This window comes from Gopherus evgoodei, chromosome 9 (assembly GCF_007399415.2).
Source record: "Gopherus evgoodei ecotype Sinaloan lineage chromosome 9, rGopEvg1_v1.p, whole genome shotgun sequence".
Taxonomy (NCBI): domain Eukaryota; kingdom Metazoa; phylum Chordata; order Testudines; family Testudinidae; genus Gopherus; species Gopherus evgoodei.
Window position 1 is genome coordinate 52,741,213 of NC_044330.1, and position 17,003 is coordinate 52,758,215.

The following is a 17,003-nucleotide window of genomic DNA, read 5'->3' on the forward strand; positions in this document are numbered from 1 at the left end:
GCCGAAACAGAGGGTGCCCGAGGCAAGCAACAGTGGTTTGTTGCCCAGAGTGCATAGCGCCAATGAACACACACCAGGGTGGGGAAGCAAGCAAAGTTTATTTGAGATCTCAAAGCAGTGCAAGGAGACGAACGCCTCAAATCATGCAACCCTACACAAGTGGCATTTCCCTTTTTATAAGTTTTTTTTCTCTTTCTTCTTTCTTCCCCGCCCCCGCTTCTTCCCGCTGTAGCAGTTACGTAAGCGCAGGTGCATTAAGTAATCTTGGCCGCAGCAGCTCGTTAGTAAGTTTTCCTTCTGCAAGTTATCTTGTCCTTCTGCTAAAGGTGCACAGGCCTTATCACTACTGCTTTAGACCGGTTTTAGCTGTGCTGCAACTGAGAACTTACTGTTACACATTTAATTTCTCAGCTGCTAGCTTTCTAGATCAAGTAGAGTTCAACATGGAGGAGCTTTGGTTCACTGAGGCCTAGATTTATGCCTAGTGACACCAACAGAGTGTTAAGGGCTGATGGATGGTTTGATATCGTGAATGATGCTCAGCGGGGCCCCGGGGGCAGTGGACGGAGATCGCTCCCACAGCACATGCCCAGTGCGAAGGGCACCAGACACAATGCCACCCAGCTCCCCTTCTTTATGGGCTTGCTTCTCAAGCCTTTATCTACAGCAGGGTAATTGCCCGCATCCAATAGCTGGGGGCAGCAGGAGGTCCAGAGGGATTCACACAGAGTGGCTCAAGACATGCAGCATTCAGCACTGCCTCCAGGAGCAAGGGGCAGTTGCATCCCCATCACTGGGAGTGACATGATCTGATTAAAATATGACCATTGTTGCAACCACTGTTATATATTTGCAGCAAATATTGTACAAAGGTTGTCGAGTGAGGTGTCTATGAAAAGGCTATCATTTGCTGGTTATGATTATGCTATCAGCATGCATGTATCATTTTTGTATGTGAAGTTATAAGTATTGGAATATCCACCAGCTTTATGGGGATTGTGTGCCCCATTCTTTGCAGTTCACACTAATTGAGTTACCACAGTTATCCCCCACTGGGACACCGGTCACAGCCAGATATGCCATGTAAGATATCTGCAAAAATGTTATATTTTGCCAGATATGATAATCTTGTTGATATGTTTGTATCACTTTTGTATTACGAGTTATAGATAGGCATGTCTGTCTGTATTTCAACAGTTTGGCATCAGCACTGCCTGGCCTGCTTAATGGTCCGTTAAGGACCATCAGCCATATAACTGACCCATTGAGAGAAGGCAGATACACCTTATAACTCAGCAAGGCATGCAGGGACCTGCCTATGGAGAGAACTCTAGGCTTCCAAGCCATGTGCTGGGCAGCTTGTGTTTGAAAGAAACGAAGCAGATGCCACATGGCAAGAGATTATAAAAGGCAGCTGCATCTTTATTTTGTCTTCAATCCTCCTTCTTACCTCTGAAGGAACTTTGCTATAAACTGAAGCTCTGAACAAAGGACTGAATAATCCATCCAAGCTGGGGATGTACTCCAAAGGCTTGAAGTAAACCAGCAGTTTATTCCATCACTTCTACAAACCTGAACCAAGAACTTTGCCATTACTGGATGTAGTTGTTTCCTTTAACCAATTTTAACTCTCATCTTTCTTTCCTTCTTTCCTTCTTTCTTCTTCCTTCTTCTGCGTGATTTTAGGGTAAGATCAGAGTTTTAAATTGACCTGGGTGTGAGGTTGGTACTTTGGGATCAGAAGAACCTATTATTTGATGAGATGGGTTGTAAAGAACCACTCATCTCTGAATCCAGTGTTTTTGGTGGTGATACACGGCTACCTCAATATAACGCCACCCAATATAACATGAACTGGGATATAACGTGGTAAAGCAGTGTTCCAGGGAGGGCGGGAGGCTGTGCACTCCGGTGGATCAAAGCAAGTTCAATATAACACCATTTCACCTATAACACGGTAAGATTTTTTGGCTCCCAAGGACAGTGTTATATCGAGGTAGAGGTGTATAAGAACTGGAATACCTAAGGTAACTGCCTTTATGTTTTCTTGTTAGCCAGTGTGGTGAAACAGGAGTTTATTTTTGTGGCTAGTTTGGTATATCTTCTAAAAGGATTGTTGTCAGATGCTACCGGTGTGGTGCTCTGCTCTGTTCAATGTTGATATCACTCGGCTGCGATCGTGTGTTCCCTCTGTGTGCTGTCCCAGCTCTGCGCAGATAGCTGACACAGCAGATCTCGAGAAACCCCCCAATGATCACAGAGTCCAGTAAGGTATGAAGGCACGTCGGCCAGGTTTATTGTCAAACGAAGCGCAATGATAGTTCCCCTAGATTGTTACTCTAGTAAAAGGCATTCTACTAATATGTGCCCCCTGGCAATGGACTCAGCTCAGTCAGTGGCGGGACTTTCCACTGCCCCCTCAGTTGGACAAAGACACTGCCCAGGGATGCATTCTTATACACAGGTACAAGTTACACATCACTCCTGACATATTGAGATGCAACCCTTCCATGTAGCAAGGTACAACCCCTCTACGTAGTAAGGTACCGCCTCTCACCTTGTACGTGTTGGTTCAAACAAAACAACTCTATCCATCATATTACCTTTTTGGCCCTGTTATTGGGATGGGTCAGCCTGTTCCTTGTTATCTGTGTGGAATGTGCAAGTATGTGAATGTTCTGATCTCTAGTGTTCAGTACCTTTTAGGTACGTAACTTCTTGCAGCATCAGCCCTTTCCTTGCCAGCTTGCGTGAGCAGGGCCTGCCTCTGGCTCAGAGCTTCACTTTGCTTTATGTTAGCAAAGTCTTGATCATTACTTTAGTTCAGGCCTCAGGCCTCATACCGGGCCTTTAATACCAAGATTTATATCTTAGAGCCTCCTCTTACTACAAGGATAACCACCAATTGTGGGTTGTTTGCCCTATTTCTCAGCAGTTTGTCCCGAATTTGGCATTCTCAGTTATGACCTACTAAGGCATGGTTACACCGTGTCTGATGGGGCAAGGCAAGCAGCGCCTTGGCATTGGCCGAGCCTTATCTAACTGCCAAGTGTCTGTGATGGGTGGGATGAGGGCTTTGCGCCAACCTCGGATGCTGGCCCAGGACTCCTCAATGAGGCAACCCCCTCATCGTGGCAGATGAAATGGCAGCTGCAGGTGTCCAGCCTGAGGATGGGCATATTCCAACTCCTGCCTTCAAACAGGGCTGGAGAGCTGAATGGGGGAGGGGATACATCTGCTTTGAATGTTTTGGGGTTGGTCATACTGCCACTACATGTCTGTCTGTTAGGGGTTCCATTTGGTTGCTTTGCTTTGCCAGGATTCCTTCATACAGCTCTTCCTGCTGGGGCTCAGCATTGCCACATGGGGCTGGACTTGGTCTGAAAAAAGTGGGGGTGACTACCATTTTCTACAGATATGAAAGAGATAGCACATCTGTTCTGCCCCTGCCCCTGCTCCCTATCTGTTCTGCACCCACATCTGTTCTGCGCCTCAGCTCCCTGTCCATTCTGCACCCACATCTGTCCTGCCCCCCAGCAACCCATCAGTTCTGCACTCCCATCCGTTCTGCCCCCCAGCTTCCCATTAGTTCTGCACCCACATCCGTTCTGCCCTTGTGACGCTCTGATCCCCAGGGGAACACCCAGCCCCTCCCCGCAATGTTCATCCTTGTAAAATGAAAGTGGGTATCCAATGCAAAGTTTCTCATGCTGGGTGTCTTTGGAAGGCTCATGATGCACTGAGCATGGTTGTTATAGTGATGTTATAGTAATTGTTACAACAATCTTATGTTATAGGTTATAATTTCATGTATATAGTTATGAGGCTGAAAATGTATCCTCATGGCTCAAAGCATCCCAGGCAAATACTCTCTAGGAACAGAGAGGCAGTTCACAACTCATCAGGGCAGGTATGGGACAAACCCAGCTCAGCCTCACAGGAACAAAGGACAATGGCCTAGGCAGCAACAAAAGAGGGAGTCGGCCCCCTTTCTTTAGTCAGTTTGGAGCTGTGATGAGGTAATGCTCACCTGACTCTGAAGGGCAGGGGGCAAAGCCAAGAGGGAAGAAAGGACATGATAAAAGGGAGAGACATTTGCCATGTTCTTTTTCTCTCTTCCACCTACATCTACAGACACCACCACACCAAGTGACTGAAGCACTGCTCAAAGGGGAGAGCCTGGCTGAAGGGCAACCAGCCAGCCTGTGGTGAGAAGCATCTAAGTTTGTAAGGGCATTGAAGGTGTTAAGATCAGCTTAGAAGGCGTTTTGCTTTTATTTCATTTGACCAAATCCAACTTGTTATGCTTTGACTTATAACCACTTAAAATCTGTCTTTCATAGTTAATACAGATGTTTGTTTATTCTACCTGAAGCAGTGTGTTTGGTTTGAAGCGTGTCAGAGACTCCCCTTGGGATAACAAGCCCGGTACATGTCAATTTCTTTGCTAAATTGACAAACTCATATAAGCTTGCAGCATCCAATGGGCATAACTGGACACTGCAAGATGGAGGTTCCTAGGGTTGTGTCTGGGACCAGAGATATTGGCTAGTGCCATTCACTTGCAAGTAGCTGGGAGCAGCTTACATGCCAGAGGCTGTGTGTGAACAGCCCAGGAGTGGGGGTTCTCACGGCAGAGCAGGGTAAGCCTGGCTCTCAGAGTCAAGGATTGGAGTGACCTAGCAGATCACCCCTCCAGATAACACCAGAGGAGAATGTCACAGCCCCCAGCTCCCCATCAGTTCTGCACCCACATCTGTCCTGCCTCCAACTCCCCATCAGTTCTGCACTCACATCTGTTCTGCCCCCCAGCTCCCCATCAGCGCTGCTCACACATCTGTCCTGCCACAAGCACCACATCAATTCTGCATCCCCTCTGGCATCACCTCTACTCCTCCTGCCATTCTTACCCTTCACCTTGCAGGCCTGAGGGGGGGGTCTTTGGCAGGGTCTCCTCCCCTTGCAGGTTGTGGGGGCTCAGTGGGGAAAGCAGTCACTCAAAGGGTTGAAATGTGGCCCCTCAGCTGGCTGGAGTCATAGAAATGTTATTTGCAGGATCTTTGTCCCCTGGGAGCCTGGCGAGCTTGAAGCAGAAGTAGTAGAACCTGCCCTGGATGCCTCCATTCCCCAGCCATGGAGACAGCTCTATTGCTAATCCCAGGCATTCCCAAAGAACTAATCAGGTTTCAAAAGTCATGAGACTGGCTTCAAAATAATAAACATTATCTCCCCCAAAATATCCCAAGCCCCTTCACTCCCTTTCCTGAGGAGGCTTGAGAATAATATCCTCACCAATTGATACAGGTGAACACAGACCCAAACCCTTGGATCTTAAGAACAATGAAAAATCAATCAGGTTCTTAAAAGAAGAATTTTCATTAAAGAAAAAGCAAAAGAATCACCTCTGTAAAATCAGGATGGTAAGTACTTTACAGAATAACAAAAGACGCAAGGACACAGAAGATCTCCCCTCCAGGCAAAACCTTAAAGTTGCAAAAATAGGGATAAACCTCTTTATTAGCATGGGGAAATTCACAAGCTGTAACAAAAATTAATCTAACACATTTCTTTTCTGCTATTACCTTCTATTTCTGCAAGACTAGATGCTTAGTTCAGATATACTTAAGAAGATGGAATTTCCCTGCCTGGTTTCTTGGCTGGCACCAAGAGACCAAGACCAAAACCTTCCCCCACAGATTTGAAAGTATCTTCTCCTCTTACTGGTCCTTTTCTTCAGGTGCCACCCAGGTTATCTGAGCTTCTTAACCCTTTACAGGTAAAAGAGGAATTAACCCTTTACAGGGTAAAGAGGGATTTTATGCTACCCTTAGCTGTATGTTTATGTCAGAGGGCTAGAAACTTAGCTTTTGTAACTGAAAGCTGAGGCTGGCTCCCTCTGACCCACCAGTGCTGGGAAGTCTAGCCCCAGGCAAGGGGCTGCTGGAGTGGTGGGGCAGGCAGGGGGATCCCCATGGAGGTCACAGCTGAATGGGAGCCAGGGAAAGCGAGGCCAGAAAACCAGTCATGCTGCAGGCCCAGCTGCAATGACACATCTTGGAAGAGCTCTGAGCAGGCGCTGCCCATGGCACAGCAAAGGGCAATGGGCCAGCCAACAGCAGGATCACCAGGGAGAGAGGTGAGCCCAGGGCAGATCCCAGTCCTCACCGATTGCTCCTCATCTTGTAGCCCAGTGGGAGTGACGGGGCCCCTTGGAGAGGATCAGGCCTGGGCTGTGGAGCAGTAGGGGTTAAAACCGTGTGGCCAGCAGCTGAGAATGGTTTCTACAGCCTCCTGCACTGCAGCCTCAGCTTCCCCTGTATTGGGGGTAGGGGGGCAGAATGTCCTTGTGGGGAAGATCCCGATTGTTCCAGGCCAGGGGGAGCCGGTGTCCTCTCCCAGGGCTCAGCATAAATGACGAGGCTCGCAGCGCCTCGGTTTGTCTGGTCACCCCCTGTGTATGGATAACTGTACACACCCAGGGCAGGGGTCTGCAGCCCCAGCCCCCTCCTTGGGAACAGAATCACATCTGTGTGCCCTGCCCTTGCAGGAGGGACCGCGTTGTCCCTTCAGTGCCAGAGGGGTGAGCAATGTAACACCCGGCCCAGGCCAGAGAGAAGACGGGGGCCCACAGGGAGCTGAGCAGCTGTGCTGAGGGCCAGCCATTGCCTGACAAGGCAGGGAGGGGCTGGGCTGCTCCAGGGGGTGACTCCTGAGCCAGCCAGCTTTGTGGTGCTCCGCACAGAGCCAGAGCATGGCCAGGATTCAAGCATGGAGCAGGTTTCTTTGTCCTCTCTGGAGAAGGCCATCCAGGGATCACTGTGCAGTTCATAGCCAGCCTGTGTGCCCACCCCTGTGCCTCACATCCCCTTGGAGGGTCCACAGCCATTCTAGAAAGGGGAAACTGAGGCACAGAAGTGAGTGACTTGCCGAAGAGCACTCAAGGAGTCAGTAGCTCTGGTGGGCATAGAACCCAGGACTGCTGCCTGCTAGTCCCCCTGCTCTAACCCATTAGTCCACACTCTCCATCACAGCTTGGAGCAGAACCCAGGAGTCCTGCCTCTATCCATCACCCCAGTGTGAGCCTGGGAGTGGAATCCAGGAGTCCTGACTCCCAGTCCCACTGTTCAGTCTATCAGAGCTTGGCCTGGCAGCTAGGGTTAACAAACACTCCCCTCTGCGGGGGAACCTGCTGGGTGGGAGCTGGTACATCATATTTGCTGGGGCCCCATTTCACTCATTACATATGTTCATGAGGCTCTCCAGAGCTCAGGGTCCCGGAATACTTCCTCCCCCACTGCACATCAGCCCTGGGTGTGTGAGCTGCAGTGCCCAGCCTAGCTGCGTTGTGGGGACAGCAGAGGGGAGCCAGGTCCTGGGCTGGCAGAGAAGGGGTGTCAGCAGCTGTGGAAATGGAACAGAGCTGCAATAACAGAGCTGGACTAACATTCCCGCCCTCTTCCTCCCTGCCAGCCCCAGCTCCCTCCCACAGCTCTGACTGATCCACAGCACTGCCCCGACATTCACATTCCCTGCACCGTTCGGCACAGAAGCTTGAGACACGGGGCCCCTGCCATTGCTCTGCCAGGCTCCGGGACACCCCCCATCTCCTCCACCCAGGGCACCAGGCTAGAACTGAGCAGTGACTGGGCCCCCCAGCCAGCTTGCAAGAATGCTGCTACTTCTGCTCCTTATCGGTGTTCTCTGCCACCGGGGAGATGGGGCAGGTAAGAGGGGTCCCCAGCACCCCTATGCAGGGCTCTGGCACCCTGAGGGAGCTGCAGAGCCACCTGGTCCTGAGCGGCTCTGAGGGCTTGGCCATGGAGACAACCCCTCGCTCTGATCAGTCCAGCTGAGAGAGAGAGAGAGAGAGAGAGAGAGAGAGAGAGAGAGATTCCCAGTGGTGTGGCCAAGGGATGGGATGGGGTCTACTCTCAGGCCAGGGTTTCCCTGCAGACACTGTAACAACCCCCATCCCCCTCCAGCCCCTGTGACACAGGGAAGTGGCAGGTCCCTTCACAGCTTAAATGCTTTTCCTGCACTCGAAGCACCACAGGAAAGGCTGGTGCCGGCCAGTCTGAAACGGCCCCCGCAAGGAGATACCAGCGGTGCTAGCATGACTGAGGGACTGGCAGTGCTGGGGGAGGTGGGCAGGGAAGCCCTGCGATGAGTGGAGCAAGGCAGGGAAATCCCAGCATCTGCTGAGCCCTCCTGTGGGAATTACCTGTGGGCTTCTCTTTCCCATGCATGGCTGAGTGCGGGCGAGCCGAAGCAGCTGGCCAGTGCTCCAGCAGGTGAGGCTGGGGGTTTGCTGCAGTGATGGAGGAATGCCTCCGGCCCCCTGGGAGGGAGGTCCTTGTGTGACAGGAAGCCCAAAGTCAGTGGTCAGGGGGATGTGGGTGGCCAGTGTCCTCCGACTTTCTGATTCTCTGGGTGTCTATCCCTCCCAGCCCTGCACACGTTCACCATGATTCAGCTCGCCCACCTTCCGAACAGCAACACCATTGAATTTTTGGGGAACGCCACTCTGAACGGGGTACTGACCCACAGCCTGCAGGGCTTCAATGCCAGCCAGCTGCTCCCGCTGGAGCCCCCAACGCAGTGGCAGGAGATGGAACGCAGCCTGCAGACTTACTTACACTCCTTCCATATGTTGGTGCAGGTGATCGCCAAGGAGAGGAAAGTGCAGTGTGAGTACCAGAGCGGGAGCGGCGCTTGAGAGCATGGGCCCCTCTGACACCTGGTGCTGGTGACATGGTTCGGGGGGTGGCAGCAAAGTGGAAGAAACAGAGTTTGCATCAGCTGGATGGCACAGGGGGGCATGCATGGTGTTTGCTACCCATAGATGGGTCAGCCAGGCAGGGTGCTGCGCTGCCCCCCCCCCCCCCACAAGCACTGTGTATAACGTGGGGGCAAGGAGGTGGAGGTGCAGCAGGGGAGAGGGTGTTATGCTTTACCAGGATTGCTAGGAGAATGTTTTTCAACCAAGTGTTTCTGGTTGAAAAAATGCATTGGCTTTGAGCCAACTCAATCCTCATTGAAACAATCTTTTCCCTTGCATTGTTTGATTCCACAAGCAAATTGGTTTTGGATCAGATTGAACCCGATTTTTTGTCACATTTTTCAGTTTGGCCCCATTCCCTGCTCAGCCTCCCACTGCCATAGCCTATCAATAGCAGTGACTTAGACCTTGGCCAAAAGGAAACAGCCAGGTGGCCCAGAGTCAAGTCTCTGTGAGCGAGCGATGTGTGCGTCTCCTGGCTTCAGACTGCACCCACTCGGCGAACAAAATGGCAGCTGCCACCCAGCTTTCCCAGGAACTCTGAGAGTACCACGAAAGGAGAACAGAGACACATCAGTTACCTAGCAGTGTGTGGCACCGGCTGGGGTATGGAAGCAGAGAGAGTAGGTGTGGGGGCGTGGGGATAGCAGTGGGGAATGGGAAGGGAAGGAGGAGGGTAGGGGGATCAGGCCAAGGGAGAGAAAAGGGGTAAAGGAAAACGAGTGGGGGACAGATCTGGGGAGTACAAAGGGAGTGGGGGTGGAATCAGGGGAAAGAAGTGAGGGGACGGGAAGATGGGGCTGAGCCCAGGGAGCAGATAGAAGTGAGGAGGATGCTGCTGACTGCCCCCCATCTGCCGGAGGGTTGCTCTGGCAAAACAAGGAGGGGCTGGGGTGCCCTCCTGACCCCTGCATCTGGGCCATGCCAGCCTGACCCCTCTGGCTCTGCCCCCTCACAGATCCCCTGAACTTGCACTGCGAGCTGGGCTGCCAGCTTTCCCCTGATGGCGCCTCCCACAGCTTCTATGAGGTGGCACTCAATGGAGATGACTTCCTGAGCTTCCGAGCGGCCAATGCCAGCTGGGTGCTACCGGGGCACAAGGAGGAGGACAAGCTGGCCACATTCGCCCATGGCCAGGTGAGCCGGTACCCAGAGACCACTTCCAAGCTGCAGTTCTTCCTGGAGACAACGTGTGTGGAGTTTGTGAGGCGGCACAGCATGATGGATGGCGCCAGGACCGGTACGTGAGGGGGGATCAGTGGGCATGGGTTTCCCAGGGGTGCTGCATAGGGACGGCACTGCAGCCTAGCAATCCCTGCGCCAGCCCATGCTGGCACCAGGACCCTCTGCCCAGCAGCAGGAATATGAACCCCCTATGACACTGGAAGGGGCTCCCTTCGGGCCCCCAGCCCAGGGGAAGAGGAGGAAACATGGGAATTGAACCTGGATCAGTCCCATGCACCAGGCCTGGCCCCCACTGTGCACGGCCCCTGAGAGCAAAGCCCGGTTCTGAGCCCATTCCTCTTGTCTTGCAGAAGGACAGCACAGGCGCTCGCACACCCCTCTGGCGCTGGGCATCACCTTGGGAGCCTTCGCCCTGGCAGCTTTGGCCGTAGGAGTCTTCCTCTGCACAGGAGGGTGGAGTAGTGGCACTAGAGGAGGCCACGCCCCAGCCAGCCCTCACAGTATGGAGTGTGGGGGGGCTCGGCAGCTGTCACACCCTGGCAAGGGGAAGGGAACGCTGCTCAGTCGCCACAGCTGATCAGCTCTGCATGTGGATCACCGCCCCTAAAGTACCAGCTCCCCTGCTATGTGCCAGACATGGGGCGACAGCTCCCACCACATCCTGTTCTTGTAGTTACCCCCAGCCCCAGCCAGTAGCCATCCAGTTGCCCTCTCCCATTCCTCGCCTGTCCCTATAGGGGAACCCAGGGCCCCGAGCAGTGACTCAGATACCAAGGAGCTCTCCTAGGGCCACAGCAGGATTGGGCCCTTTGTCCATCCTTGGGGGGCTTTGCCCAGCCCTGGTTTGGAATGTTCCCAGCGAGGGCCTCAGCCCTTCTGGGGTGGGGGATGTGGTTGGAGATGTGTCCAGGACCTTTGCATGGTCTGGGGTGAGGCCTGTTCCATTGACAAACAGATTTCTGGCAGAGGAGCTGCCCGTTTTGGGCCAGAAATGGGGAGGATGGCATGGCATGGCATGGGGGCATCTCAGCACCCAGGCCAGTTGAGGCTGAGTTGCGAAGGAGCAGGTCTGACCATGCCAGAGAGGAAGCCAACGCACTCCCAGGGGCAAACCTGGCATCACCCAGGCAGGTGGGGCAAGCTCAGGCACTAGCCCTGGGCAAAGATGGGGCAGCTGGAACATCAGCCAGCCTGTCCCTTTGGTGGCGGGGGAGAGCCATGCCTGACTCATCAGCAGAGCCTCACAGATGCTTTCAGTGCTTCTCCTTTGACTGGGCGAGGGCACGGGGAGGGTGGTTGCAACCAGTGGCGCTGGATGTGGCCACCTGTGTGCCGGTGTGCCTGGGCCCTGGTGCTGTTGGCGATCAGCCTGGTCAGGGATGGTTTAGTCTGTGCTCTATTAGCCTAAATCTGGTGCTGTGCATCGGGAGGGGGCTGTGTGAACAGCTAACAAGCTCTTGGCACTGCCTGGGGATGACCCTGAGTCAGCTCAGGAGCCCACCTGCTCCCTTGCCAGCCAGAGAGTGGTTCTGCCACACAATGAGAGGATTCAGTTGTTTGGAAGAACCACATTGAGGCAATGCAGCTCAGTGAACCTGCTGGATGAAGACATGCAGGATTCCATATTCCCAGGGGTCAAAAAACAGAGTTGCCAACCCTTCATGATTAGCCTGCAGTTTCCAAGAATGAAAGATGAATCTAATTAAAGACTATGTCACATAAAGAAACCTCCAGGAACATGTCCAACCAAAATTGGCAACCTTAAAAGGCATGAGTCAGGCTGCAAAAAAGGCACAGGATCTAAAACTCTAATAAATGCTGGATTTGTTTGACTTGTCATCTCATTTCTCTAAGGGATGCGCATGTGGTCATGATTTCAAGTGGGTCCCTGCAATCACGTGACCTTGAAAGTTCTGTTTTTAAATGAAAACTGGGCTCTCCTGCAATCTCTGGATTCCAGAGTTGAAGAGGGGGGTTAGGAAAAACACCAGGTCTTGCAAGGCTACCGATGAAACCATAAGACTTGGCAACGTAGGGGTTCTACGTTTCTTACATTGCAGTTGCTTTAGCAGTGATTCAAAAAAAGAGAGGAGTGACTCCTTTGGGAAATGTAAATGTGCCTGCCAATATTTAAAATACAATAGGAGCACCATGTCCCAGTTTGTTCCCAATTCATTGCACAGTTTGGATAATTCAGTTTTATGGGACTAGTTCATTCTTTCCACCTACCCTCCAGCTTGAGGGTGGCAGGGGATTTGTAATGGTAGGGGAATAGCAGCCCATGTACCCACACTTTGGTACACTTGTCTGATGAAAGCTGGTACATTATCAGAGTCAATACTGTGTGGTAAACTCCATTTAGGAAAGATTTCTATTATTAACATTTTTGCAGCTACCAGACTACTCTCTTTCCACCCATTTCCTGAAGCTATCTACAATTACAAACATCCATCTATTCTTCTGAGGTGTGGTGGGCAAAGGTCCCACAAAATCCACCTGCAAGTGCTGTAAGGGACCCTTTAAAGTCTGATGCATTAATTCCCCTTGCCTTTTCCTTCTAGCAGGCTCTTGTTTTGCACATGTTAAACAACTATGAATATGGACATTCAAATCCTCTTTCATTCCAGGCCACTAGCCCATCTTTTACAGTTTCTCTAATGCCTCTTCTAATTTCAGGTGTCCCCCCACAACAGAACCATGTATCCATCCCAAAGGAAGGTATTGCATTTGTTAAATTGCTAAAACCCATTCATTGTTTGGTTTTGCTATAATTAAGCTTTGTTCTTTTTTAAAATGGAATGCCCCGCCACTTTGAGAGGCATTCTACACTCCGTGGCTGTACCAACTCAACTTTTGCCTGAATGTCCTGTAATAATAGCAACCCTTCCTGGTTGTTTTTTGTTCTTGTTTTGCTTGTGCCTGGGTGGTTACTGCCAATGGCACAGCTTCCAATATTGTACTGGGTATCGCCGCTTCCTTTGCAAGCTTATCTGCCTCTTCATTTCCCCGTTGTAATGGACATTTCCTTTATGTGATTTTATTTTAACCAGTCTCAACTTATTAAAATTGGCTACCAATTCTTCCATTCGTTACCAAAGGATCTTGTGTTTAATTTAAGATCCATTGATTCCTGTAAAAGTCATAGTTTTCCAACATGGAAGATAAATGGTGGTACCTTTATAAACATAATCTAATGCGAATCAGTTCCAATAATTATTTCAGTTTTTAATTCTCTCCAACACTTCTACAACTGCTGCCACATCTGCGGACTGTGTTCCTCCCTTTTTTAGCTTGTATTGAAAGCATTTAAGTATTTGCCCGTCTCCTGTGTCTGAATCCTGTAATTCACTTTCCTTCTTTATAATATAAGCTACCATCCACAAGACAGATTGTTTTCCCAATTACCTGTTCAACCGGAGTTGTCGTAAAGACAGCGTGCACTTTAGATTCCTCCTGGGGCTCACAAACAGGTTCCTGACCAGTTAGGGTCAGACTCCAGACAGATATTTCAGGTTCTTTCAGGGTGAGCAATTGGACATTTTCTGTCATGAGAGCAAAAGACCCATTGGATAGCCTTATCCACTCACATACCCTTTGGATACATTTTCCTGACTTAGGAGTTTTCCCAGAGCATGATGGCTTTTAACAATTACTTTACTTGCCCCGATAAATCCCTGGGCTTTCTGTAGTGTCCAGTAAGCAGAAAGAGCAGTTTGCTCAGATTCCCAGTTAGCTTTCTGGAACTGTCAGTCCTCTGCTATAAAATACGCAACAAGTCTTTGGTGGGGACAGCCAAAGCAGATGCTTCCATTAACCCCCTTTTCAAGCTTTCCCATGAACTAGTTGCTTCTTCTGTCCAGATCCACTGCAGCCTTTTAAAGCACCTCATACAAGGGCTCTGCCTTTTCTGCATATCCCACCATAAATTCTCAGCGAAAGTTAGTGAGCCCCCAACAGGACTGTGAGGATTTAGTATCCACTGGCATTGGAAGGTTGCACTTCACTCTCTCCTTATCTACTGATCCTCCCTCTGCGCGCTGAGTCTATTTCCCAGATACTGCATTTCTCTCTGTTTGATCTGGGCTTTAAAAGGGTTACATTTCAAGGTGTGTGCTTGGCAGCAACCCCGTAAGTGCTGCACTAACCCTTCATGCTCTTCTTCAGTTTTACTTACTATCAAGATCTCATCCACCTACTGAACTCTCTTTCCTCTTTGCAACAATCCTCCTTTTCCCAACATACTCCTCCCAGCAGCACGGAATATCATGGGTCCATCGCAGTACCCCATAGGCAAAACAGTCCAGCAATACTGAGTGCCCTGGAACACAATGTTACACCGGGTGGGTAGCACTGGTGGCAGAGATAAACTGCACATGGAAACAGGCTTCCCTGTAGGACAGTGAAAAAGCCTGAGGTGAAATCTGTCAGAAATGGGTCTAACATACTGTCCTGAGCATGGCAAAACCTGTCTTGAATGAACAACCCTCCGCATCCCCCAGGAAAAGAGGTAACAGTTTCTGGTGAAATGAGGTTTGCACTGCCTGAGTCCAGTGGAAGAAGAGGCACTTAAAAGTTGTGGGACGATTAACTCAGATCGTGTTGAGAGCCCATTGTCTGATGTGCATTTTTTTAAAATATGGATTGGAAGGCTTGGGGTTGGTATTTTATTTAGTCCTCTTTGGTTTCAGAGCTGCTGTGAAGGGGACTGGAGTTCAAGATAACACCCACTACCAGGCCTGGCTAAGGTCGTTCCTGGAAAATTTGGGCCAACAAAATGCCCAAACCCTGGTTACCACAGAAGTTTGCAAGGGGTGGCAGTGGTGGGGGTCCTGCACCTTGAATTCTTCCTGCCTCTCTGACTTACCAGTCTTTCAGAGAGACTCCTGGATGCTGTATTTCGCCCCCCTCAGAACAGGAAAAACCCAGCCAAGGAGCTCTGGCTTCCTGCTTCCAAAGTGTCAGCTCCTGCTGCTGAATTTCTGCCCAACAGGTCCAGGCTGCCAGTACTGGTGCTGGCATTATGCAGCTAGGCCATGTGCAGGAGCATGCAGCAGCTCAGAAGCCCTGGCCCTGCCAGGGGGCACTGAGAAGAAAAAAATCAGTGCACACAATGGAGAAAGTGCCTGCTTGGAAACAGAGTGTGGAGAGGGCCAGTGGAACTGCCTGCTGCTTCCAGTGGAGGGGTCTCACAGGGGAATTAGTGAGGTTAGCAGGTCTCTGCATAGCTCCACCATCTGTCACTATACCATGCACTAGACCTCAGAGTGTGGCCACCAACTTTTGCAGGTGGCCACACTGACACTTTCCTGAAATACTTAATTAACTTTAGGAAAAACCAAATAAATATGTTCATATACACATCCACATCATTGTAATTATTTACGTAGGTTTGTCTTTTTTGCAGACTCAATAATAAAAAACCTGCTTTGAAAAGTGACAGGCATGTGTTCGTTAATATCACTTTTCCCAGCAGACTTACTAGCTAGCTGGGAGGCTGTGATAAGTTATACTAACAAACATACAAGTATCACCTATCACAGCCTCCCAGCTAGCTAGTAAGTCTGCTGGGAAAAGTGATACTTGTATGTTTGTTAATATCACTTTTCTCAGCAAGCCCCAGGACAAATTAAGCCCTGGGGGGGGGGGGGGAAGAAGGCAGTGGGGGCCCAGAGTGATTGGGGGGGGGGAGATGAATGCAGGGCTGGGGAAGGCAGTGGGGGCCCAGGGTGATGGAGGTGTGTGGGGAGCCTGCATGGCCGAAGCCAGGAGTCAGCATATGCTGCTGTGTGGTCAGAGCTAGGGGCTGTGCAGCTGAAGCCAGGTGTTGGGAGCTGGCTGCTGCGCAGCCGGAAGCAGGGGTCAGCACCCAGGGCTGGCTCCCGACACATAGCAGCAGGAGCCTGGGACCAGTGGACAGAGCCAGGGGGTGCCCGAAGTCCCACAGTCTGGCTCGTAAAGTCCCGCTGGGCTGAAGCCCAAGCCTTGCCCCCAAGGTAGACTGAAGGTATGGCTACATTTGGAATTTCAAAGCGCTGCCGCTGCATGTAAACCACATCCCTTATGGGTGTAGCGTGCAGCGCTGGGAGCCGCGCTCCCAGCGCTGCTGCCGATTACACTGACGCTTTACAGCGCTGTATCTTGCAGCACTCAGGGGGGTGTTTTTTCACACCCCAGTTGCAGCGCTGTAAAGTGTGAGTGTAGCCAAGGCCTGAGAGCTCACTTTGGTCCTGGAACATTGTGCTCCACCTGCCTCTAGAGGCACTGCAGGGCAGCGCAGCCCAGGGGAGGGGGAAGAGGTGGACACTTTGCCCTCCTTTCTCCCCCATCACCGCCCAGGAGGCTGTTGTGGCCACATAAAAAGCCCCTGGTGGCCACATTTGAGAAATGTTGCACTACAGAGAACAAAAACAGAGTTGCCTCTATGAGTGGAAGATGGTGAGGAAAAACCTAGTTTTAACAGATCCCAGAGCAGCAGAGTGAAATGCTAACACCACAGAGGGGACTGGGGAGCAGCAGGACAGTGGAGAGGGGCACTGAGCTCCTCCCAAGCGCTTTATGTTTGTGCTATTCAGGATATATTTAAGGAAACTAAACTTGAATCCTCCCAACTCTTCTGCCTCTAGCAACAAGCCCCCAAAGTCTCACACAGGGCTACAGTGCAGAGAGGGGTGGAGGGTGTTGGCTTTTCAGGGGAAAGGAAAGCAGCACTGCAGAAGTGTGCACGCATGCATGTATGTTCTGCTTTGCTGCTCGGTCTCTGCCATGCTCCCAAAGTAAGGGTCAGCACTACCCCCAGCAGAGCAGAGCAAAGGAGGGGGAGTTGCCCACAGGTGGGAATAGCTGGCTGCCATTTCTCACCCTTTGCCTGCATGGAATGAAGTACCACACAGCCAGTTTCTCCATCAGGATGTGCTTCAAGGCTTTTTCAGCTATGGCTTCTCAGTGTGCTGGAACACACAGTGGCACACTCCCATGGACAGCCTCACAGAGGACACCAGAAAAGGCCTGAGAAACCTATCCCAGCCCAGCAGCACAGTCC

General features: G+C 51.2%; 1 protein-coding gene across 2 annotated transcripts; it reads left to right on the forward strand.

The window, feature by feature from the left end:
* The first annotated feature begins 7,433 nt into the window (after positions 1-7,433).
* On the forward strand, positions 7,434-11,796 carry PROCR (protein C receptor). 2 transcript variants are annotated; one of them, XM_030575820.1, is made up of 4 exons: positions 7,434-7,724; positions 8,448-8,687; positions 9,738-10,019; positions 10,315-11,796. In XM_030575820.1, exons 1-4 carry the CDS (start codon positions 7,670-7,672, stop codon positions 10,539-10,541), a joined length of 804 nt encoding a protein of 267 aa, XP_030431680.1. In that variant the 5' UTR covers positions 7,434-7,669; the 3' UTR covers positions 10,542-11,796. The 2 variants fall into 2 exon arrangements, with proteins under 2 accessions (XP_030431680.1, XP_030431681.1); XM_030575821.1 differs by lacking the exon at positions 7,434-7,724 and adding an exon at positions 7,927-8,291.
* The last annotated feature ends 5,207 nt before the right edge of the window (positions 11,797-17,003 follow it).